This window comes from Danio rerio, chromosome 1 (genome assembly GCF_052040795.2).
Source record: "Danio rerio strain M-AB ecotype USA chromosome 1, GRCz13ab, whole genome shotgun sequence".
Classification (NCBI taxonomy): domain Eukaryota; kingdom Metazoa; phylum Chordata; class Actinopteri; order Cypriniformes; family Danionidae; genus Danio; species Danio rerio.
The window spans coordinates 33046290-33073198 of NC_141021.1; the positions used below are offsets into that span (position 1 = coordinate 33046290).

Here is a 26909-nt window from a genome sequence, read left to right on the forward strand (position 1 = left end):
CCATGTCTACTTGCCTAAATGCATTGAGTTGCTGCCATGTGATTGGCTGATTAGACATTTGCATTAACGAGCAGTTGGACAGATGTACATAATAAAGTGGCCGGTGAATGTATCTTCTAAATGTGAATTTCGACATTTTTTCTAGACCACACATTCATAATAAAAGCCAAACAACTTCCGTTTTGATTTTATGAGGACTTTATATGAATCCTATCAAGGCCTGTTTCAGCAATATTTATTAAAGAGCACAGTGATCGTTCAGTTGCACGCATACCTTAAAACTTTTTAATCACTTTGAATAGGCCTTTTTGAAAGTGACGTCCCTTCAAAAAAACTTAACTTGTTCCACCTCATCCTCACAGCTGCTTTAATCGGGTCAGTGGAGGGTGGGGTGTTATGAGAACTCATTAATGGCTGTTTCTTCATTAATTAACAAGTGCATAATTGAAGAGGCTCTCAGGACTTCTCAGGTTCCTTGTTGGTTATCAGTGGCATGCACACATACACCCTACAGTTTTACTCCACAAACAAGACCCCATAAATGCTTTCCCTTTGCTTAAATTCAGAGAGAGTCTTTTTTTAAAGCCGTCAGAAAATTTGGAAGTACCCTCTCCTCCCTCTCTCTCTCTTAGTGTTATTATAAAGTAGGCATTGAATTAAATTCCTTCCTAGTTTTTGCTTAATTGAAATGGCTTTGCCAGAGGATTTTTGAAAGTCACGATGAAATAAGTATATACTTCCACTGAATTTCCATGACACTTATTGACATCTGTTTGTAATGCAAATTTGTTTTATAGATTTTTTATAGATCTTTGGGTGCAGTTGCTTTTTCCCCTTTTGTCTTTTCTTTGTTGTCTTCAGTACTCAATTCTGAGGTCACCTGTAGGCTAATAGCATTCAGAAATCTGCATCTGAGTAACATTTTGTGCCTGTTTGTTTCTTTCCATTTTGAGGTATATATTTTAAAACCTGATGCTGGAATCTGTAATCTGTAAATGTAATTTTTTTTAAGGTGTTTTTCTTTGGCCGTTGTGTCCATGGATCATAGGGTATTTGTTGTCAGCAGTAAATTCTCACTCTTATGCTTTTAAGTGTTTTAGTATGGGCACAATCCAATGAAAGATATTACACTGTCTACATCAGGTTTGACCATGTGAGGCTGTTTACACTTGACATGTTAAAGCAAATATTGCAAATCTATTTGCTTTGTTACTAGAAGTGGTGCAATGATCCTATACCTCCGGGTTTCTTTCCAACAAGCCTCGCTTTCATGTTTTAAAATGGTGGTCGCATGAAATATTCGTAATATTATTATCAGTATTTGCATATTTATATTTGTTTACAAAAAAAAAAAAAAAAACATGTTTAGATTTGTCCATAGATTTTACATGGCATAAGAATTGGACGTGTGTTTGGATATAATAGGAAGAATAGCATGTGTGTTTTTTTACCAAACTTGGTTATTATTGTTCATTTATTCATTTGCTGGAAATTAGAACTGAATTTAGAAATAGTTTTGAAACAAATCTTTCCCCCAACAAACAAAATTAAATATATTAGATGTCTTCAGTGGAGTGAGGTTCCACAATTTCCTTATCCACGAATGTAAAGAAGTAAAGTAAAGAGTAAAAGTAAAGACAGTAAAGAGTAAAGCATTGTCCTAATGCCTTTGCGCCATTCACTTTAGACTTTGCGCTTATATCATTAAAATAGAGTTCCAAATCTTAACATAGAATTTATATTAAACAGGTAAAACTAAAATCATAAAAAATGAAACAATAAATCCATTTCTATAACAAAACACACATTAATTTAAGAACTTGAGGAAGAACAAGAGAGGAATTATTTGCTGTTTTTTTTTTTTTTTCTAATAAAACTGTTTACATTAATGCACACAGAAAAGGCATTCTATTAGAAAACCTGCTTTCTTATTACTTCAGCTTATTTTATCTATAAACTATTCCCTCGATACTTGCAGAAATTTTGCTGAGCCACTCTCTTTCTACTGAAAAAAAGTTAAATGTGATTTTCTGTCATTTTCTTACACTTTTTCCACTTTTGCTGTCTAAACTATCAGTAGATGTGCTATATGGATATGTGGTCTTTCATTTTGTCAGTGAAAGTAAGCGTGTGTCAGCGTGTGTTTGCACTCTCCCTCCCGTGACCAATAGGAATTTACAGCCTGTCATTCAAAGTAAATAGCAAGCAAGGGGCAAGAAAACCACCTGATTCCCCCTTCACACAAACATATGTGCACACACATTTCCCCGTTGGCTGAGACGCTCCACTTGGTTTCACTGCAGTAAATAACATGAAGCCACAAAATTGAGACATAAATTACACATGCATAAATGCTCACATTTTGAAGCTTCCCTAAGGAAAGCTTTTCCTGGTATGTTTTTAACACACAAACTTGGTGAATTCCCCCACAGCTGATGAAATATTTTGAAATATTTTTCTTCAATCCTCAGAAACGTCTGTGGGGGTTAAATGTGCTTCCCTGTGTATGTGCGTGTGTGTGTATGTGTGCAATACTCCTGCCAAAAATGCTGCACTAACAGCAAAATAACATGCATCAAGCCATTCTCTCTCTCTCTCTCTCTCTCTCTCTCTCTCTCTCTCTCTCTCTCTCTCTCTCTCTCTCTCTCTCTCTCTCTCTCTCTCTCTCTCTCTCTCTCTCTCTCTCTCTCTCTCTCTCTCCCACTCTTCTGTCTTTTTAAATGACCTTGCTAAAACACATTGCCCCTGGGGAAGGCTGTAAATTAATGGGGATTTTTCCACTCATAGTTATAAACTGAACCAATTTGAGTGTCAGCAGAAGCTCAAGTGTTAATCTGCTTTAAACATTTCTAAAGATATTTGATTAGGATAAAAAAGAAATATGTATAAGAGAATTTGCATGTTCTCCCCGCGTTCGCATGGTTTCCTCCAGGTGATCTGGTTTCCCCCACAGTCCAAAGACATGCAGTACAGGTGAATTGGGTAGGCTAAATTGTCTATAGTGTATGGATGTTTCCCAGAGTTGCAGCTGGAAGGGCATCCGCTGCGTAAAACATGTGCTGGACATGAAATATTTCTGTTTAACGGAGGGATTATTTTTTTCTCATTTCTAATAACTGATTTATTTTATCTTTGCCATGATGACAGTAAATAATATTTGACTAGATATTTTTCAAGACACTTCTATACAGCTTTAAGTGACATTTAAAGGCTTTACTAGGTTAGTTAGGTTAAATAGGCAGGTTAGGGTAATTAGGCAAGTTATTGTATGGTTTGTTCTGTAGACTATCGAAAAAATGTATAGCTTAAAGAGGCTAATAATTTTGGCTAATAATAAGAGGCTAAAAATTTTCATAGCTGTTAAAAAATTAAAAACTGCTTTTATTCTAGCCGAAATAAAACAAGTAAGAATTCCCCAGAAGAAAAAAATATTATCAGACATATGGTGAAAAGGTTCTTCCCCTGTTAAACATCATTTGGGAGATAATAAGAAAAGAAAAGAAAATTCAAAGGGGGCTAATAATTCTGATTCAACTGTACATACTGTATGTATACGTTACATGTTCCCCAACTTTTCTTATGTTTTTTTTATGAAGCTTTCTTAAAGGGTTAGTTCAATTACAACTTTTACCTCCCTGTTGTTTAAAACCTTTAAAGGTAAAATTATACTTTCACCTGGCTATGAAACGCAAACCTCCGCTGTCTGCACACAAATACAATTAATGGAAGCTTATATACTTGACTTTGTTACTGCTGTACTGTTATTTAACAACAGAGGGCATAACTGTTGCTACAAATAATGCTGTAACAATTTGTAACAATGTTGTTCCAAACTAACCTAGGAGTAACTTTCGTATGGTGAAGAAGTAATCAGTGCAAGGAGTTGCCTAAACAAATTAGTTTTATACATGTATACAGTTGAAGTCAGAATTATTAGCCCTTCTGAATTATTAGCCCTTCTGTATGTTTTTCCCTAACTAATCTTTAATAAAAAGAAGATAGTTTCAACACATTTCTACAAATAATAGTTTTCATAACTTATTTCTATATAAAAGTATTTGTTTTGTCTTTGCCATGATTCCAGTGCATAATATTTTACTAAATATTTTTCTAGATATTAGTATTCAGCGTAAAACATATGCTGGAATATTTGGCAGTACATTTTGCTGTGGTGACTTCTGATAAATAAGGGACTAAGCCGACTGAAAATGAATGAATGAAATATTAACAAATTATGTTTAACAGAGCAAGGAGAATTTACAGTATTTCCCTTTTTTTTCTTCTGGAGAAAGTCTTTAAAATTGTTTAAAGGAATCATTTTGGCAGTTTTTTATATATCCATGTCAACTGCTTCCTTAATGCAAAATCTTTTATATGCTTTGGACAACATGTGCACAGAAGATATACATTTTCCCTCAAAGCTTCTATAAAAAAGCTCAGATTTCTGTCACATGCACATTCATCCTCCAAGTTGTGCATCTTCAGATACTCAGCCACACGTGAAGTTACAAAAAAGCTGTTAAAAATCAATTAAAATAAATGGTTTAAAATAAATCCATTGATGAGACACATCACCTTTACAAAATCAATGTGTGAAAAGGCAGGACTGTTCATTGTGTCATGACACATGATTCATTTTTTAAAGCCCTTTTGAATAGTGTGCTTTATTTTTCTCTTTGTTTCCCTCAGACGTTGTTGGAGACCACCACAAATCTGTTGAACTCAGATCTTCACTGGTCTCTCTCACACTTGCGCAAGGCAGTCAGTAAAGGTCTTCATCCAAGACAGGACCACTGCAACATCTGCTTACAGCAGTACAAAAGACGACAGGAGAGTGAGGAGGAAATCGTTATCTTCAGGTACATGCACGTATACAGAGCTAATATTCTGCTGCACCTGCCTGTGTTATTATTATATCACAGATAACCACAGGGAAACTTCTCTTTTAAAATACTTCTTTTTTTGTTGTTGTTGGCAACAGTTTTTTAAAGCAGCCTCGTTGCACACTTTGGAAGGTTTTTTCCCTTGTTTTGAGTTTTTAATGTACTTTAAAAGTGACTCAAACTGCTTTTACTACTAAAAGAACAAAATTGCTCTTTGACACTCAAATCACTGGTACTATGGACTGTGTGTGTATAGCTAGATATTTTTGCTTAACAATATCATATTATTTGAATATTTTCAGTGTATATATATATATATATATATATATATATATATATATATATAGTACCTATTTTCTATTCCTTTGACAATTAATGAGAGATTAATGTACAATGGGTACAGAAAATATTGAGACACTCTTACATTTTTCACTCTTTGTTATATTGCAGCCATTTGCTAAAGTCATTTAAGTATTTTTTCCTCATTAATGTACACACAGAACCTTATACCGACAGAAATATGCAGAATTGTTAACATTTTTGCTGATTTACTAAAAAATAAAAAAAATAAATTAATATAACATGGTCCTAAGTATTCAGACTCTTTGCTTAGTATATAGTAGAAACTCCCATTTGATCTAATACAGTCGTGAGTCTTTTTGGGAAAGATGCAACAAGCTTTTCACACCTGGATTTAAGGATTCTCTGCCATTCCTTTTTGCAGACCTTCTCCATTTCTCTCAGGTTGAATGGTAAATGTTGTGGTGGACAGTCATTTTAGATCTCTCCAGAGATGCTCAATTGGGTTTAAGTCCAGGCTTTGGCTGGGCCATTCAAGAACAGTCACAGAGTCTTTGTGAAGCCACCTCTTGTTCTTAGCTGCATGCTTAGGGTCATTGTCTTGTTGGAAGACAAACCTTCGGCCCAGTCTGAGGTTTTTTCCTCAAATGAAACCAGTCGTCCTGTCCCTGCAGTCACTTTTGGGACTGTATTGGACAGATGATGGGCAGTTCCTCAATTTCTCCACACATACTGCTTAGAATTAAGGCCAAAAAGTTCTAGCTTCATCTCATCAGACCAGAGAATCTTATTTCTCACCATCTTGGAGTTCTTCAGGTGTTATTAGCAAATTCCATGCAGGCTTTTATGTGTCTGGCCACACTGCCATTAAGCCCTGACTGGTGGAGGGCTGCAGTGATGTTTGACTTTCTTCAACATTCTCCAACAGCTCCCGACTGCATCTCTGGAGCTTAGCCACAGTGATCTTTGGGTTCTTCTTTACCTCTCTCACCAACTATCATCGCCTCTGATAGCTCAGTTTGGTCAGACAGCTAGCTCTGGGAAGGGTTCAGGTCATCTCAAACATCTTCACGAAACACCAAAACACGTTTTTTGAGCTGTTGACAGTCGTATATGTGTCCCACACTGCTAAAAACACTATTAGGACACCTATATTTCACTTAAAAGTGTAAATTGGTTGTTTTTGCGTTATTTCAAGCAAATTCGTACTTCCTGTTTGAAACGAATTTTTGAAGCTGCGTCACGGTCATGACATAATAGCTTGCATTCCAGCGTGCAGACTGGGCGTCTGTGCCAGAGTGAGTCTTATTACGTCTTACAGTGTAATGCATTAATGCATGAGTAAGGCTTGGTTCAAACCAATCAGCGCGCTCTATTGTGCAACTTCATTAATATTCATTACTATCACCGTGTTTTCAGGACAGAGACGCCACGTTGTGTTGGCAAAACAAGCGTGAAGAGTTGCTTTTATAGTTTGCTGCAGTTAAGTTTCGTTTTCATTTTCTCTCTGTGAGAGCTCAGACTCACGTGTGGATTAACAGTGTACGCGACGCGCGACAACAATAACTTACGTGTCTAAGGAGGATTATTGTTTACCTGAGAGCTGTTCTCATCTGCAAACGCTGAGATCTGGATTCGTTTGTAGTATTCTCTTCATAAAGATGCAGCTCTAGTTGCTGGTGATTGTCCTGTCTCTACAGATTTGGTAAGTGAGCGACCAGTGCTCTTTGTTTATTCAGTTTGTTCGTATCTAACAAACTATTGCACAGAGTGTAAACACGTTAGCACCACAACCAAACTTTAACCTCGTGTAGGGTTTTTACCGCATTTAGTGACCGGAATAACACGCGTGGCTTTCTGACACTACCTGTCGTGTGCATCTAAGTTTCTGGGAAATGCAGAGGGTTTTTTTCTCTCATTCGCCGTGCGGTATAAAACATTGCATGAAAAATACACGCTTAGAGCAGTTCCTCGAATCAAATATCTCATGTGTCGCGAGGGGCATGAATGAATTCCCTGAATGAAAGAGCCAAACTGCAGTTAAAGTCCAACATTTAATAGTTTGGCAAATAATTCGACTACAGATGTCCATGTAGGTTAAACACCATCACATTCTCCTGTATGTGTGTGTGTGTGTGTGTGTATTTTGACTCTGAAACTCGCGCGTGCCCAAATAGACACTCCCACACCATCCCACTTTTCTTCCTCCGACACTCCCCCCTAAACAGAGCTGGACACGCCCACTTTTCTGACTTTTTCCAAAGTAGAGGTGTGAAAACACCCTGCTGAAACGAGGGGGTTTCATGGCCCTTTAAGCAGTATGGAGGCCATTGCGCAGCAGAATTTATTTTGTAACCATGGCGAGGTTTGTGCCTTGCCACAAATCTGTCTTTGAGCTCATCAGGCAGTTCCTTCCTTAGATGATTTTTATTTGCTCTGACGCATTGTGAGCTGTAGGGTCTTATATAGACAGGTGTGTGGCTTTCCTAGTCAAGTCCAATCAGTATAATGAAACACAGCTAAACTTAATCGAATATGTAGAACCATCTGAAGGATGATCAGAAGAAATGGACAGCACCTAAGTTAAATATGCAAGTGTAACAGCAAAGGGTCTGAATACTTTAGACCATGTGATATTTATTTATAACAATTCTTTGCTTTTCAGTCAATATGGGGTGCTGTGTGTACATTAATGAGAAAAAAAATTAACTGAAATTATTTTAGCGAATGGCTGCAATATAACAGAGACCGAAAAACTTTGGGGGCTCGAAATACTTTCCATACCCATTGTATGTACTGCAGTACACATAATCTGCACACAGCAATAAGTTAGTTTCTATAAGATATAAAATAAGACATATTTCTTTTCTTGTTTTTCATGTTTTTATGTGGTTAACACAAACCATTTAATTTACTTTATATGTGTTTTATAACATACTAGATTACATACTTTACGAAATATTGTATTGTATTATTGTGTAATATAGTTCTAGAAGTTATTTTTCACACACACACACACACACAATAAAAATGTAACATAAATAAATAATATCTGTAGTTTTGTACTTCTTGCAAACATATTTTTTAGGGATTCCAAAAAACTCCCTCTCTGTTGATCTCATTTGCTTTCAGGTGTGGGTAGAGGAGCCTTGTATCTCCTCTGACATGGTGTTGTGAAGCATTAGTTGCTACTCAATGTCTTTACTTTTTCTATAACAATCGTGCCAACCTTTTTTAAGCACCACAACTAGCTGTCAACCAGATTGTAGATGTATAATAATATTGTTGCTAACTATATACGTACATAGTTTTGCCCATAATATAAACAAAACAAGCTAGATTGCTTGTTAAACAGTGTCCCATCAAAAGTCATTGTAAAGAAAATGCTTATGACTTTTGCATTTATGCATCAAAGTGATAGTTCACCCAAAACTGAAAATTCCATCATCAATTACTGACCATTTACCTATCACAAATCAGAATGAGCTTAGTTATTTTGTTGAACACAAAATAACCATTGGCTTCTTACTATGGATGTTAATGGTTATTGGTTTCTAGCTTTCTTCAAAATATCTTTGTACTGTATGTTTTCAACAAAAGAAAGAAACTCATAAAAGTTTGGAAATTGTAAGTTTCCATTTTATGCTGAACTATGCCTTTAAGATCATTAATATATTTTTGTCCTTCTGTAGTATACATTTTTTATAAGGTGTATATAACAGTTATATAATGTTGTCATTATACATTAAACTACTTAAGTGATCTGACGTGATTCTCAAAAAACTTGCCATCTATGCACATAAATTTGTTTTTTCTTCATTTTGAGATGTAATCTAAATGCAATATACAGTTAGGTCAATAAATATTTGGACATCAACACAATTCTAACATTTTTGGCTCTGTGCATCAACATAATAGATTTGAAATGAAACAAACAAGATGTGTTTTAACTGAATTTTGTGCTATTTTGCATTCTGTGCTATTTTGAGGGTATTTACATCCAAATCAGGTGAACGGTGTAGGTACAACAGTTTGCATATGCGACTCCCACTTGTTAAGGGTCCAAAGGTAATTGGACAAATGGCTTCAAAGCAGTTCCATGGCCAGGTGTGTGTTATTCCCTCATTATCTCAATTACAGTGAGCAGATAAAGGTGTCCAGAGTTCATTTCGCGTGTGCTATTTGCATTTGAAATCTATTACTGTCAACTCTCAAGATGAGATTCAAAGAGCTGTCACTATCAGTCAAGCAAGACATCCTTAGGCTGAAAAAACAAAACAAACCCATGAGAGAGATAGCAAAAACATTAGGTGTGGCCAAAACAACTGTTTGGAACATTCTTAAAAAGAAAGAACGAACCAGTGAGCTCAGCAACACCAAAAGACCCGAAAGACCATGGAAAACAATTGTGGTTGAAGACTAAAGAATTCTTTCCCTGGTGAAGAAAACACCCTTTACAACAGTTTGCCAGATCAAGAACATTTGGTAGGTGTGTATGTGTGTCAGAGTTAACAGTCAAGAGAAGACTACACCAGAGTGAATACAGAGAGTGTATACAGAGGGTTCACCACAAGATGTAAACCATTGGTGAGCCTCAAAAACAGTAAGGCCAGATTAAAGTTCTAAAAAAGCCTTCATTGTTCTGGAACAACATCCTGAGGACAAATGAGATCAAGATAAACTTGTACCAGAGTGATGGGAAGAGAAGAGTATGAAGAATGAAAGGAACTGCTCATGATCCTAAGTAGTGAAGCATAGTGGTAGTAGTGACATGGCGTGGGCATGTATGGCTGTCAATGGAACTGGATCTCTCGGCAGGATAAATTCTGTGGTGTTTTAGGCAATATTTTCTGCTCATATTAAGCCAAATGCTTTCAAACTCATTGGAGGACACTTCACATTGCAGATGGAGAATGACTCAAAGCACACTGCAAAAGCAACCAAAGAGTTTTTAAAGAAAAAGTGGAATGTTATGCAATGGCTAAGTCAATCACCTGATCTGAATCCAATTGAGCATGCATTTCACGTGCTGAAGACAAAACTGAAGGGGAAATGCCCCAAGAACAAGCAGAAACTGGAGACAGTTGCAATAAAGGCCTGGCAGAGCACCACCAGGAATGAAACCCAGCATTTGGGGATGTCAATGCGTTCCAGACTTCTGGCTCTAAAGAATTTGCACCCAAATATTAAAAAGTGAAAGTTTGATTTATGATTATTATTCTGTTCAATTACTTTTGGTCCCTTAACAAGTGGAAAGCACATATGCAAACTGTTATAACTCCTACATTATTCACCGGATTTTGATGTAAATACCCTAAAATTTAAGCTGACAATCTAAAGTTAAAGCACATCTTGTTCGTTTCATTTAAAATCTAATCTGGTGTAAAGAGCCAAAAATATTAAAATTGTGTTGATGTCCAAAAATGTATGGACCTAACCGTATATGGCTTGAAACTAATAAAAACTTGACTGGTCTTCTGATCTCTGCACCAGCTTTGACGTCATTAAACTAAAAATCTGTGTATTCAGTGGTGATGCATTATTTCTGTTGCATAACCTTGTCAAGTCCCTGAACTCTTTTTTTTTTTTTTTTGGTATGTGTAGCTGTGGACACCTGTACCATTGCCAGTGTCTGCAGCGTAAAGAGACAGGTGTTTTAAGTGAGAGGCAGTACCCATGGAGCTGCTACAAATGCACATCCAATCAGGGCTCACGGCCAGCGGACAGAGCCAGCGCTGAAAGCTCACGATCACGCTCTGCTTCTCTGGCACAGGTCAGTCAGACATACTTCGCAATCATGTGTTTATCAAAATACACCATTTCTATTTTACTCAACCTCTTGTCCTTCTAAACAATGTCAGGTTCTTAGGAAATAAATTTTTCTAAGAATCATCATAATGTATGCAAGTTCAAACTTCCCAAATCAAGCCTCAATATGTACTAAAACACAGAGTGACATAGTCCATACAACTTTGGTCCTAAATTCGATATATAAATACTGAAGACATCATCATCATTTTATTTATTTGTATGAGACAGTACTAAAAAAAAGCAGTATTTACAGTATTTAATTAGCCAGTGTCAGGATGTGGATGTACTGGGGCGCTGTTTTTGCAAATATCAGTGTTTACAAATAGATTACATCAAAACGAACATGAGTAATATTGACAAACTATACATCGGTCTAAACCTACAACCCTTAAGCAGCCATTGTTGCTAGTTGTTTTTCAATGGGAAGCTTATAAAGAATGTATTTGCTAAATTTGTGTAAGTTGTACAGAAAACTCTTATTAGATATGAAGTACATATAATCGTAATAACTACACACACACACACAATGTTTAATTTGGGGGGCATTTGCTCGCACTGGGCCGACAATGGAAAAAATTTAGTTTCTTGTGCCACCAGTATTTATTTATTTTTTATTTTTTTTATTTTTTTTAATAAAAAGGTGGTCTTTGCTACTGCAGCACTGCGCATGACAAATTGCAGCACTGCATGTAAAGAGACGCGCATTCTCAGTGGCCATGTCTGTATAAATAATTTATTGTACATTATATTATTTCAAACTACTTAAATGCCAATAAAAGTCACTTTGTTAAACTGTATAATTAGGTTATCAAAATCAAAAGTCAGCAGAGCAGAATTAACATCCCAAAATGCAATTCACAGCCGTAAATAAACAGAAAACACTTGTGAATCACGGAATACAGAAACTGTTAATTAAGAGGTATTTTTTACAGTGTAGGTGAAGAAAACAGAATAAAAATCCACAACAATAGGTGCCATGTAAACACCTCAGTCAGAATAAAAGTGCTAACAAAGAATGCAATTTAATTTGGTTTTAATTTGTTTGCTTTTAATGTGATTGGTGACAAAAAGGTATTCCACACAGCTCAAAATTGTGCATACACAGCTGATCGTGGTAATAAATTTATAAATATGAGTATATGGGTTATACAAATGCAAGATATAAAGTGAGCCGCATGACTTCTCGTTCGCTTTCTCTTGCTCTCAGCAAGACAAAGTATTAGGCTTTAAAAGGGTCATGAAACCCCCCTCTTTCAGTTCAAGTCTACCTCAGATTTTTTTCAAAAAATGCTTCATGATGTGTGTGGAGTGCTGTGACCAAAGGGAGCATTGGGCTTGGCCAGCAGAGCAGGGGAAAAAGAGGAGAGTGAACTACTCTCAGTTGGTTTACAAAATCAGACAAAAAAAAAAAAAAAAAAAATCTGACACAAAATATTCAATTCAATTCAATTCAGCTTTATTTGTATAGCGCTTTTACAATGTAGATTGTGTCAAAACAGCTTCACATAAATGGTCATAGTAACTGGAACAGTGTAGTTCAGTTTTTAGTGTTTAAGTTCAGTTTAGTTCAGTTTAGCTCAGTTCAGTGTGATTTAATCATTACTGAGAGTTCAAACACTGAAGAGCAAATTCATCGATGCGTAGCTCTACCAATCCTGAACCATGCAAGCCAGTGGCGACAGCGGAGAGGGAAAAAAAACTTCACCTAATGGGAGTGAAGAAAATAACCTTGAGAGAACCAGACTCAGTTCGGCACGACCATTTTAATTTCTCCGCTGGCCAAAATTCTTGTGCAGAGCTTCAGTCACCGCGGTGGGCAGGAAGATGGCCTCAGTGAAGACTCGTATGTCCCTGGAGCGTCGCTGGAATCAGTCTCATGTTCTCCACTCCCCACGACCATCAGCGCAGCAGCAGCTCAGGATATGGCCTGTTCCCGGATATGGAAACCTTGGGATCATCTCGTCGCTGGTCTTGGATCCAATCAGCGACTCCGCATAATCTGAGGACCTCGGGATGAGTATCCCCAGGTGAAAATAGAGAATAAAGAGAATAATTAGCGTAGCTGCTGTTCATAGTGTATATAAGCAAGATGCAGAAGCCTGTGTGGAACCCGATAGGTGATGGATTGAGTGTATGCTTTACTAAACAGATAGGTCTTTAATCTAGTTTCGAACTGGGAGAGTGTGTCTGAGCCTCGGACTTATCAGGAAGGCTATTCCAGAGTGTAGGAGCCATGAAAGAGAAGGCTCGACCTCCTTTACTCGATTTTGCTATTCTAGGTACTACCAGAAGCCCTGAGTTTTGAGATCTTAAAGAGCGAGTTGGATTGTAGCGAGACAGAAGGTTGGTTAGATAAACAGGAGCTAGATTATTTAGAGCTTTATAGGTGAGAAGCAATATTTTAAAGTCAATACGAAACTTAACAGGCAGCCAGTGTAAGGAGGATAAAATTATAAGAAGACCCATGATTTTATAGTTTAGAAAGTTAAAATGCAAAGAAAAAAAAAACAGGAAGTGATTTAATGCTCTGCTACATATATGATAAGTTATTCATAATTTCATATAATATATACACATAACCACAATTTGTTATACCATTATAAAGAAAATAATGTTTATATAAACACTATAAATAAGGAGGACGTCTCCTGCTGAATCTTCGGGTCTGAATTCAGACTCAGTGGACAGCAGGTCTTTTGTCTTATCTATTTCAACCATTAACCCTGCCAGTAATCTGAATGATTTTAAACATCGGCGAACACGAGCACGGATATAGACGATAGAACTCAACTGATAAAAGACAAAGTCCACCATTCTGCAATTCTCACAGCTCTCCTGACAAAACTGCTTGCTACACACAAACAGATGTGCTGTATTAGTCCTGACAGCATTGTGGGGAAAACCATGCAACAAACACCATGCATCATGGAAACAAACATATACAACCCTTCATGAAAGGTTAAATACAGTGTGCTGTGCACATACGATCTCACAGCTTGGCAGGTCTATCATCAAAAGCACATGCTGTCATGAATAATTAAGAAGCAGGGTCTTCTCATAGGATAAGTAAACTCTGTTATGAATAATAATGAGAAACCATCACGTCATCTCAAGACTGGCAGACGTGCACTACGTCACTGATTTTGATTCTGCCCCAAAAATCACTGTTAAAATCTCAAAAAGTTCTTAAGGGTTTCTTAAACCTTTAAGACTCATTATTACTAGCAACAATCTTTTGTATATTTGGATATTTTTCTTCATTTTGAAGATGTATTGGATGGATATCAGGATTTTTATAAAGTGCAGAGGGATAGCTAGATAATGAAACAATGTTCATTTCGATTCTGAAACACTAACATGTGGTAATGACTTGTTGATGTGAGTGCAGTAATTTATACGACTTTTCTTTCTGTATAGTTTGCCTAAATGCAAACACCAAACATCCACTAATGCGTGAATGGCTGGCGATTGGTGACTGACTCAAAAGTTTAGTTTAGTTTAGTTTAGTTTAACTTCCATTGCAGGTCACTCATTCCAGCACTTAATTTCAGCAATACAACCCACTCCCACCAGCCTGTTCTATAGTATTGACCAGGGTTGCCAAAACTCAGAACCTGGAGGGCCGGTGCATATTTTAGCTCCAACCCCAATTCAAACACACCTCAACTGGCTAATAAAGTTCTTCCTAGGTACTGTATACTCGAATCTTTCAGGCTGATGTATTAATTGGAGCTAAACTACTTTATTCAGGACACTGGCCCTCCAAGACTGAGTTTAGACACCCCTGGTATAGACCTTCATCCACATGCTACTGCTTTTCTTATTGGGGTATTGAGATCCTCATGCAGCCACCTAAAACACCTAAAAGTGACACATGTAAACACCACATTAGAGTAGATAAAGTCTGATGTAAACACACCACCAAATCTTTAAGACTGAATGATTTTAAACAGAATGACGAAAAGGTAAACATGGCTACTATTTCAGATTGTGGAACATTAAAGCAAAGCGGGCAGGCATGAGAGTAGTAGTAGAATGTCTGTGTAGTTCTAGTTAAATACAAAAAGAGAGAGAGGGGTATTGTGATCCTCTTGCAGCCACCCAAAACTCAGATTTCCTTGCCCATCTTTTCCTTATAGTCTAATGTTACCTTCGTAAATAAAAGTGACACATGTAAACACTACATTGGAGTAGATAAAGTCTCATGCAAACACACCATCAAATCTTTTAGGCAGAATGATTGTAATCAGAATGACAAAAAGGTAAACATGGCAAATATTTCAGATTGTGGAACTCAGCAAAGCAGGCATACAGGAGAGTAGTAGTAGAATGCTGTTGTAGTTCTAGTTAAATGAAAACTGATTGAGTTAGGTTTAGTATAAATGTCACTGTTGATGTTAAGTTAATTTTAGTTCATTTCAGCATAAAACAAATGTCCCTGTTGAAGGTCATTCCACTGAAAAGATGCTTTTTTGATCTATACATTGTTCTACAGAGAAAGAAGGAAAAGCAAATGGACTTTAAATTGCATTGTAGTTAGTAAATTATGATTTAGAATAAATTATTATTTTGGGCGAACTATTCCTTAGTTCATTTAAACTGTTTGTTCGTGCCTTTTTCTGCCCAACTTCTTATAAAATTTAGAACTTTTGTTCAGTTCAGTCATGTTTTTATTCATCATTGTGTGTCCCATAGTCTATGGACTACAGAGGGTTCAGATCAGGGGTGATATGATTTTTAAGTACTTTTATGTGCATACAAGCTGTATGCATTATTTACGCTAATTGAATCTCTCTTATGAGAGATGTGATGGAAGTGGTATATGTAAATGGAATGCAAATGGGTTTCTCAACATGCACCTGTATTAGTCATAACCACAGGAGGCTGATGGCTGCAGGCACAAAAGAGAGCTGGGCTAGTATCCCTAATCACAGAGGTGTTGCCACGGTGATTCTTTTGGAAGTGATGGAAAAAATGATGCCCGACTAGGGTGATTAGGGTATTAGCACAACAGCAAAAACAAGCCAAGAATGTTCCTAGAACACATTATCTATGAATTCTGTTGACTGAATCAGCACTGCATTTTTTTGTATGATGATGTAAATTAGCTAAAAGTGCAGTATCAATGGGTTCATATAAAATTTGAATAAATGCGATTTTTATGTTTTATATATATATATATTTGTATATATATAAAAATATATATATTTGGTAAAAATTTGGTATATATATATTTGGTAAAAAAAACAAAAAACAAAAAAAAAACACGCATTTCATTCATTCAGCCAGTGGCTCTCAAATCATGCATTCATGACCAAAATGCAACCTCCGGTGGACAGTAGCAGAATCTGAAATGAGATGTGGATTCAGAGTTCCACATGAGGTTATTATTCATGGCAACAATATAAATATTACAATTGTAAACATTAGGTGAGCAGGTTGCGTTTTCTAACAACACGCTACATGATGAGAATTGCAGTGATAAGCAATTTGGCTGTTTGCACCAGACGAAACACAACAGAAATTAAATACAGCTATTTAGAAGCACAAAATATGACCTTACTCACAAAACGGTAAGGTTTCTAATATAAATCATACACATTAAGCCTCTTTAACATTATTAAATGTACATTCAAAATCACTGATATGTGTTGGTTTGCAGTATTTCACAGTTTTAAAGTTCAATTTTAAACTGTTTATTTTATTTTCAAGATCTGAGGCTTTCAGTAGTATTACAATAATTGTCTTGTGAAATGGCATTCAAACTCACATTATTAACTATAACACTAAATAAAGCACATGAGCTGTACCTGAGGTGATCATGTGATCAAGTTTTCTGTTTATCTGCAAAAAATATAAAGTGCTTCTAAAATATAAATTTCAGGTGTTGGTTAGGGCAAAAACTCCTTTTAAAATGAAAATATTCTTTCTATTGCATGCCATTGCTTTTATATAAACAGGATTTAAATTGGCCTTAATCAGCATTTAGTCTTGATAGTCAAGCTCGCTCCTGTTGGTCCTCAATCTGGCAACCTGTGCTTGCGTGTTTCAATCCAGGAATGCAATACCTAGTTCAGTCACTGGGTTTCAAACTTACATACTACACCTTAAAGGTGCCATTTTAAAACTTTTTTTTTACGTTTCTGGACTGCTGCGTCTCGTTCGACTGTTACACAAGTGGTAGACTTCAAGTACTGAGTAGCAGCAAAATATGCACATGCCCAGCAAGCATGAATGGTCATGCATCGCGTGTTTTAAGCCTATTAAACAAAATTTATCCTGTTGATTTTGAATCTTGCACCTAACAAATATTCTCATTCAAAAAAAAAAAACTAAAACTAATACTGCAACTAATAAAAACTATACTAAAACTAAGACATTTTTAAAATATAGAAACTAATAAAAACTAAGAACTCTACCTCTAAAACTAATTAAAACTAACTGAATTTTGAAAACAAAGTTAAAACGAAATAGAAACTGAAACCAATGAAATGAATATGATAGACCAGGATTGATTAATCAGTCTGGGCAAGAACTGTTTTATTGCAAAATGCTGCTTCGAAACAAAACGCCAGTTACCATATCTTGACTCCAATAATGTCCTTAGCACTTGTAAACAATGTTATGTGAAGTGATCTTTTATTTCACATATTAATATGTGCCTGAGTCTTCATTCTTCATTCAAGTACAGGTAAAGTAGATTTGCTTTTATTGTGCAAAAAACATCATCTCTGTATAAGGAAATAGAAGTACTCATATGTACTTTCAGAATCACAAATAGATTCAGCTCTCATTGTATCTTGCTGGCATAACATAGGAACAGATGCTGAAAACCCTATCTGTTACTTTCACATTCTCTAGTGAATACTAATTATTACAAATAGTTATTAACACAACTAATTTGATTTCTTAGATATGTTGTTCTTTGTGTTTAGTTAAGGTGAGCCTAAACAGGTTAGTTTAAATAATTAAGTCAACATTAACATGATTAAATAACACTCAAAATAAACTAAAAAAGTTTTCAGAACTTAATGTTAATGTGTTAAGAATCACAACTTGAGTAATACATTTTCTGTGCATGACAACAACTATTTGACATGGCAAAAATTAAGTTTTTATTTCTGTCTTTTTTAAAATTGTGAAATTAATTATTAATTTTAAAAGGTGTTAAAACTGAACCAACAACTATTATTATCAGTATACATCACCTGAATTACCAAAATCATAAATAAACACATAAGTAATTCAATGATAAAAAAATACAGTAAACTAACCCCCCATATGTCATCACCCTACAATTATTATTATTGTTCATCAGCAATCTGACAGACTGATGATTGATGATGGCTGTGAAAAGTATCACTTAACACTTAGCAATAAGGTGCAGTATGTGTATGGCAAGGTTATAATAGTTTTGGATTTTTTATTCGTTTCACTTTCTATTTCGTTTTGACTTTGTTTTGAAAATTTAGTTAGTTTTAATTAGTTTTAGAGGTAGATTTCTTAGTTTTTATTAATTTCTATATTTTAAAAATGTTTTAGTTTAGTTTTTTTTTTAGTTTTAGTATTAGTTTCATTTTTTTTTTCTAAATGAGGATATTTATTAGGTGCAAGATTGAAAATCAACAGGATAAATATTGTATAATAAAAACTCAACCATACAATTTTTAAATATGTATTCAGAGAACACATGAACACTATCATAGCACAACCATCTACCCATAATCAAATTCAAAAACAGCCCACAAGATAGCAGTCTTAAGTACAATATGTGTGCAAGGCTGCTTCTGAGGTTAGACACACAGTAGTGATGGGCCGGGCCGAATTAACCAATAGACATTATGGGATAATACTTGAACAAGTACTAACAAGTACTTGAACAAGTGTGCTTTTAATGCTTGAAAAATAAGTTAAAACATTTGTAGACTAGAAATATATGTAGTGGATATCATTTATTTTAAAAATGTGAACAATACATTATAAATTAATTTTATTTAACAAATATTATATTAATCTTATTTTTTAATTCAACTATGGGGTGCGGCTATAGAGTTGCTTCAAGACATTGTGCCCAGGGGCCTCTAAATTATTAATCCGGGCCTGGTGATGGTTCAGATTTTTCACCAGATCCTCTTATTTAAGCCCTCAGTTTACCCGCGCTGCAGATGTTCCAGTTTAGTTTATTCACACAGCAGGCTGTACTGTTTGTGTTTGGTTCACTGAATCACGCATGCTCAGTATTATTGGTTCACCGCTTCTCACTGTAACCGTGTAACGTTACTGTTCTAATAACTGAATAAGAGTATATGTTGGTTTATTTAGAGTCAGAGGGTGGTATTGAGCTTGTTAAAAAGTAAGTAGTTTATGGATAAGTGCTTACTGGAGACGCAAATTGTTTCAAATGATTCAGTTTGATTTGGTTGAACTAGTTCAACCGGTTCACTCAGAAGATCTAAGTGAAAGATTTGTTTGTGATACAGAAATAAAACCCATTATTGGGCATAAAGTTTTGGAATCCCTGGCTCACACAATAGAGTGCACTGATTGGTTTGAACCAAGTCTTTCTCATGAATGAATGCAACACACTCAGAAATGTTATAAGGAACGTTCGAGGTTACAGAAGTAACCCTTGTTTCCCCGAGGAGGGGAACGGAAGTGCTATAGGTGGATGTGATGTAGAAAATCCATGTATGGGAGGATTCGGTTTAGAAGCCGCTTTTCTGAAAGAGTATTGAATGGGCCAATGAAAGCAATGAATTGGCAGCGTAAGCTTGCGCAGGTGTGCTTCATTGCCAATTATCCCAGCATATAAGCACACCTGGCGCGAGCAAACGCCATCCTTTTAAGCTGAAGAGACTTTTAACAGCTAAGGGACAGTCATTATGGCGATGGAATATAGCACTTCCGTTCCCCTCCTCGGGGAACGAAGGGTTACTTTTGTAACCTCGAACGTTCCCCTTCGGTTGGGGAACTCCAGTGCTATAGGTGGATTTGATGTAGAAAATCCACGTATGGGAGACTATGGAAAACGCCATAATGACTGCACCTTACCAACGCCTCGGATGAGAGGGCAGTCAAGCAAGCGTGACGTACCCAAATCATGGAAGGCGCGGTCCTCCAACGTGCCCCTGGCCCTAACTTATCCCCACTTCAAAGGAAGTTTTACGGAATAGGTATATTTTTTGGGGAGTCGCTAGTGTCTAGATAATTCTAGGAAACACGACAGTATGTTGGGAGCGTGCAATCCCGGTAGGGAGGACGCTGTGGAGACCATCCGCACCCAATGAGGGAGACAAAATGGTAATACATATGGACTAGCCTTAAGAAGGGGGGGTGCGCATAAGAAGGTGGTTAGCGGATAGGGAAGGCACGGGTCCACCCGAGAGGGGGGACTGAACCGTGGCAGAAAAGGCATATGGGATCGCCTAGTGGGGATCACATATAGCCGGCACCTATACCCAAAACGCGGGCTGACCGGCGGTCAGACCTAACGTAGTGGGCCAGCAAGTGACTCCTTCGCTGAGTCAGTGCTGGGGGCCACGGAGGAATCTGCAGGGCTCACCGAACGGGGAACTTTACTGACAGACAGGGAGGTGCACATCTCTCCGTGTTAGGGAAAAAAGGCACCGCAAGCGTGTTACAACACCCTACCGAGTTGTTTCCTATATCACCAAGGGTTACCTAATACCCTTGAGGAAACCGGCTCCACTCGCAGATTGTAAAACCTTGCAAATATGTTGGGTGTCGCCCAGCCCGCTGCTCTACAGATGTCTATTAAAGAGGCGCCGCATGCACGCGCCCAAGAGGATGCAAGACTCCGAGTGGAGTGCGCACGCACTCGCGGGGGACGTGGCTGACCTCTGCTCAAATAATGTGAATGGCCTCCACAATCCAGTGGGATAATTTTTGCTTGGTTACGGCACTTCCCTGCTGCCAACCGCCATAACACACAAAGAGCTGCTCAGATGATCTAAATAGTACTGAGTACGGTCCACATAGATGCGCAGAGCGCAAACTGGACAGAGTAAGGAAAGGGCTGGGTCTGCCTCCTCCGGGGGCAGCGCTTGTAGGGTTACTACCTGGTCTCTGAAGGGAGTGGTAGGAACCTTGGGCACATAACCCGGGCGGGGTCTCAGGATAGCGTGAGAAAATCTGGCCCGAATTCCAGGCACAAGTCACTGACCGAAAATGCCTCCAGGTCCCAGACCCTCTTAAAGGAGGCCAACGCGACCAGCAGAGCTGTCTTCAGGGACAGAAATCTTAAGGATACTGATTCAAGTGGCTCAAAGGGATCTGAGTTGGATTAATTCGCCTAGCGCCTCTAAGGAACCGGATGATGAGGTTATGCTTTCCCACGGTGCCGCCAGCTACCGTGTCATGATAAGCGGAGATGGCGGCCACGTAAACCTTGAGAGTGGAGGGTGACAGCCTGCTCTCCAGCTTCTCTAGAAGGAAAGAGAGCACAAAACTGATCTGGCAAGTTCGGGGGTCTTCTCTGCGAGAGACACACCATTCAGTGAATAGACTCCACTTCAGGGCGTAGGTGCGCCTCGTGGAGGGGGCTCTAGCCTGAGTGATTGTATCAACCACCACAGTCGGTAGGTTACCTAAGTCTTCCTCGCGTCTAGGGACCACACGTGGAGGTTCCAGAGATCGGGACGAGGGTGCCAGATGGTGCCCTGTCCCTGAGAGAGTTGGTCCTCTCTCAAAGGGATCTGCCAAGGGAGGGCCATCGTGAGGAGGGAGAGCTCTGATATCCAGGTCTGGTTGGGCCAGAGGGGCGCAACTAGCAGAACCTGCTCCTCGTCCTCCCTGACCTTGCACAATAGCTGCGCGAGCAGGCTCACTGGGGGAAACGCAACTTGCGTGTGCCCCGAGGCCAGCTGTGGGCCAGTGCATCTGTGCCGAGAGTGCCCTCGGTCAAGGAAAAGAACAACTGGCATAGAGCATTCTCCGGGGAAGCGAACAGATCGATCTGGGCCTCCCAGAATCGCACCCATATCAGCTCGACAGAGTCGGGGTGGAGTCTCCATTCCAGAGCAAATTTGCTGCCGTGAGAGCGCATTGGCTGCACAGTTGAGCATACCTGGAGCTATACCTCCAGAGGAGCACACGGCAGGCGAGCTGAGACATGTGGTGAGAGCGCATACTCCCCATGTGGTTGATATACGCTGCCGCCGCCGTACTATCCGTCCTGACCAGCATGTGTTGCTGCTCCAACACAGGAAAAAATGGTGGAGAGCGAGGAACACTGCCAACAGCTCTAGGCGATTGATATGCCAATGCAGCTAGGCACCCTTCCATAGGCCCACAACTGCATGCCCGCGACACACAGCTCCCCAGCCCATGTTGGAAGCATCTGTTGAAACAACAACATGACTTGACGCCTATTCCAGAGGCACATTAGCCTGCAGGAACAAGGGACTCGATCTAGAAGCCAGTGCTGAAGTGGTTTCATATGTAGCAATCCGAGCGGCGTGACAGCGGCAGCGGATGCCATATGCCCCAGAAGCCTCTGAAAGTATTTCAGTGGGACCACTATTTTGCTGTCGAGCTCCCTCAGACAGTTCAGCAACAGGCGAGCGGGCTCTCCGGAGAGGCGCTCTACCATGGTGACAGAGTCCAGCTCCATCCCGAGAAAAGAGATCCTCTGCACCGGGGCGAGTTTGCTCTTTTCTCGGATGACCTGCAACCCCAATAGGCGAAGATGCCGGAGCACCTTGTCTCTGTGAATAGTCAATTGCTCCCGCGAGTGGGCTAAAATCAGCCAGTCGTCGAGATAATTGAGTATGCGGATGCCCGCAAGCCGAAGGGGCGCTAAGGCACCCTCCGCAAGTTTGGTGAAGACCCGCGGAGACAGAGAGAGCCCGAAGGGGATAACCTTGTATTGCCACGCTCGACCCTTGAACCCAAACCGCAGGAACTGGCGGTGGCGTGGAAGAATGGAGACATGAAAATACACGTCCTTCAGGTCTATGGCTGCAAACCAATCCTGAGGACGAACGCATCTGCGTAAGCATTCTGAACGGCAGCTTGTGAAGACAGCAGTTCAAAATGCGCAGATCTAGGATTGGCCGTGACCCACCGCTCTTTTTGGGTACGATGAAGTACAGGCTGTAGAACCCGCTCTCCATCTCGGCTGGAGGAACCGGCTCGATTGCACCCTTCGCCAGGAGGGCAGAAATCCCCTCTCGCAAGACCGGGACAGACAGGGGGTTGACCCTGGTGAAATACACGCCCGTGAACGCCCGTTCTCTAACTGAATCGCGTAGCCAAGTCTGATTGTGTGTATGAGCCACCGCGAGGGGCTGGCCTGCGCTAACCAGGCAGGCAGAGCCCTCACTAATGGCGTCATCGCTACAACCGCTGACGTACCAGAGGTGGGGCAGCGCGGAGCGGGTGTGCTGATTTGGGAAGCGCGAGGGTCCCACGGTAGAGCTGGAGGAGAGCGGTTCGCTCTGGCTCTGCATCCTGACTCCGGAGAGGGGGCTCGAGGGCTGGGGGAAGGAAACCGTCCCAGCACTCGTGAGCCACTGGCGGAGCGCACCGAACCTGCGAGCTAGAGAGCACAGTGTCTCAGACTGGCAGATTTCGGACTGTCACATGCGGGGAAGTGGAAAAGTGCCCTTTCATTTCATGGCAGTAAAAAGTGCCGTTGGAAATGGTGCCCCGCCCTCCAGCGGGGAAAGAGCAGATTCCCTCTTCTCTAGATGACCTGTCCCAGGGACGTTTCGCGGTCCGTTGCCGGACTTAGCGGCGTTCTGGGCAGGGGGCTGCCTCGACGCGCCTTCAGCGAGGAGCAGATATGGATGGTACGGCTGGCGGAGCGGGCTTACGGTCCCACCGAAGGTGACATCACCCATCAGACTGCTCTCTCACCGCCCCAAATTCCTGGGTGAATTCGCAGACGGTGTCGCCAACCAGCTTGGGATATGGGGGAGACAAGAAACTGTACTTTGTTGACTTTGCGCATATCAGGCAAGTTTTAGTCGGGGTGGCGCTCCTGGACCACTAGTGTGGACATCGTCCTCCCCAACGCACACGCAGCGGACTTAGTAGTCCGAAGAGCTTAGTCGGCTGCGGTGCGAAGCTTATAAGCCTGGGTTGGACCCACCCTCGTGCAGCTTGGCCAGCGCCTGCGCTTGGTAGCGCTGGTAGGTGGCTATCGCATGCAAGGCGGAAGCAGCCTGGCCCGCAGCTTTGTAAGCTCTCGCTCCGAGGGAGCAGAAAACTTACAGGCTTTGAATGGGAGACGAGGCGGACCCCGCCAAGAAGAGGTGTCGTGCGGATTGACCGCCATCGCGCACTCAACCTGAGGAATCGCCACATACCCCTTGGCCGCTCCGCCGTCAAGAGTGGTGAGGGTGAAGGGACACGCAGCACGAGCAGAAAAAAGTGCCCTTCAAGTCCGTGTGAGCCTACTGTGCACCTCCGGGAAGAAGGGAACGCCCCTCTAGTCGGTCGGAAGCAGCCCGGGAAAGCACGGCTAACATGTCCATTTCAGGATCCGTTTTGACAGCGCTCACCTGCTCAAAGGGGGCGAGCGGGTCTGGATCATCATCGGACAATGAAAGCCCACCCTCCGATGCCGCGGTGGATGTCTGGTCTCCGGTGTAAGGGCTACCATCTGTAAGACGGATTGTTTCCCCCACCCGAAGCTTAGATGGAGCGCTTGGAGGAGCGAGAGGTCCGCGGGCCTGTGGGCGACGGATTATCTCTCGCTGAACCCTCAGATCTGCCCGATAGCCCGCTGCAGAGCAGGGGACAACTGGGGTGGTTTGCCCTTTTGCAAAGGCTAGCCGCGATCTTGACTGCGCAACAGTCATGGCATCGCAATGAACACATGAACTGCCCGCGAGCAGCGCATTAAGCGAAAAGGATGGCATTTGCTCGCGCCAGGTGTGCTTATATGCTGGGATAATTGGCAATGAAGCACACCTGCGCAAGCTTACGCTGCCAATTCATTGCTTTCATTGGCCCGTTCAATACTCTTTCAGACAAGCGGCTTCTGAACCAAATCCTCCCATACGTGGATTTTCAACATCAAATCCACCTATAGCACTGGAGTTTCCCAACCGAAGGGGAACTCCCTGGTACAGACGTCCAGTCTACATGTGGAATACACACTAAGATCTCATGGCCGTGAAGCAGCTTTAAAAATAAGTTTTTAACCAGAAGTACGAATTTGTTCGAAATAACACAAAAACAACCAGTTTTCAGTTTTTTTTTTTTTGTGAACTACAAGTGTCCTAATACTGTTTTTAGCAGTGTGGGACACATATATGAATGTCAACAGCTCAAAAAATGTGTTTTGGTGTTTCATGAGCCTTTAAAATAGCAAAAGTGGATTCAAACACATCCTTAATGCTTTTGCACCATTCGCTTTAGACTTTGCAACTAGAACGTCAAAACAGAGTTTTAGAAAGAACTGTGCAGACCCTTATGATCAAAGACAGATAATAACCTTTTTATGATGGAATGAAAATAGAGTTGTTGGCAACTTATTACAGGAGGTCTGCATTACAGCCTGTCTGTCTGTGTTTTGTCATATTTTGTGAGTCATGTTTCACCTGTCACCTTGTGTGTTTCAGAACAAAGTGACATCTGCTCATCGTGGGATTACGGCAGAGGCTCACGGGAGAAAGGTAAGTAAATGGAATTATATTGTAAAGCTAGACAGGATTTGATTAGTTAAACATAATTAAATCTAATGTTAGGTTAAAGAAATGTGACGGTTTTTATTATTTTATATTTAGCTTGTCAGTTCATTTAGTCACAAACGTAATTTAGATTTAATTGAATTCAGATTTGATTTCAAAGTGTGTCAGACCTTTATAATATATTGCGTAACATTTCTCTTTTCTGGGACGTACAAAATCCAGCACTTTAAGAGGTTGCTCTACTTCTTGAAGGGAAATGATAGTTATCTTCCACTTTGACTTTTGTGTGTTTATTCATTCATGAAACATAAATGGCTTTTTCCCTGCTGGTTCAAAGCAAATTAGCTTGCTTATGATTGCATTACATTCGCTCTCTTCTTTCATGCATTTGTTTACTGGCATGAATGGATTGATGAAACAGACCTGCCCAGCTGTCTGTCTGGGTTTTCTTTCTTCCTATCTCTCTCACCCGCATTTTTATCTCTCATCTATCACTCTTTTGGAAACATTATTTCTCCCTCTCCTATTCTCTCTCTCTCTCTCTCTCTCTCTCTCCATTGAGTATTCATTGCTTGTTGGTCAAGTGACTTGGCATTTTATGCAATGTGACAGTGAGCCTTAAAGACAAGACAGAAAGTGACATGAACCTTTTGACCTATCTCATCTCTCCAGCATCCCTTCGTCCTTTCTCTCTCCAATAAACCCCCAACCATTAGCATCACTAAGCACTCCATTATCTGTGACATGGAAAATTCAGCACTTTTCTTCACTTCTGAGGTTTCAGAAAGCTGCGAATGCACAGTATTATACCTGTGGAGACTCTGGCTTTAATTAACACGTAATGCTTCAGAACTCCTGCGTGCTAATGATAACAAGGCTGACAGAATGACACACAACAGTCTTTTTTTCTCTTCTTTTTTTTTTCATCTTTGAATGCACTCCTACTGCAGCACCAATTTCTTTTTTATATCCATAGAGAAAGATGCTAGAATTCAGTCCAACCTATATTAAAATAGACATGATCAAATATATTCAGATCTGGAAATCGAATAATCAATTGAATTATCTGATCTGCAAATGAATTGTATTAATCACAAGCATGTAATGTAAGTTTTTTTTGGCATAAAATGTTGTATAAATAGAAAATCCTTAAAAATGCTTGCATTTTAATGTAGGGCTTTCAAGGTTTCAAAATATGCTTAGATTTCGAATGAAGTGCTTTAAAGATTGTTTGAAAAAGCAGTTATGTTTATTT

The 26909-nt window shown here is 39.8% G+C and overlaps 1 protein-coding gene across 3 annotated transcripts in view; it reads left to right on the forward strand.

The window, feature by feature from the left end:
* Positions 1–26909, forward strand: part of vps8 (VPS8 subunit of CORVET complex) — a 227585-nt gene that overhangs the window by 163760 nt on the left and 36916 nt on the right. For all 3 annotated transcript variants that reach the window (XM_087236397.1, NM_001080616.3, XM_087236398.1), the window contains 3 exon segments: positions 4690–4859; positions 10788–10956; positions 25586–25639. In XM_087236397.1, the coding sequence (XP_087092523.1) occupies positions 4690–4859; positions 10788–10956; positions 25586–25639 (393 nt within the window).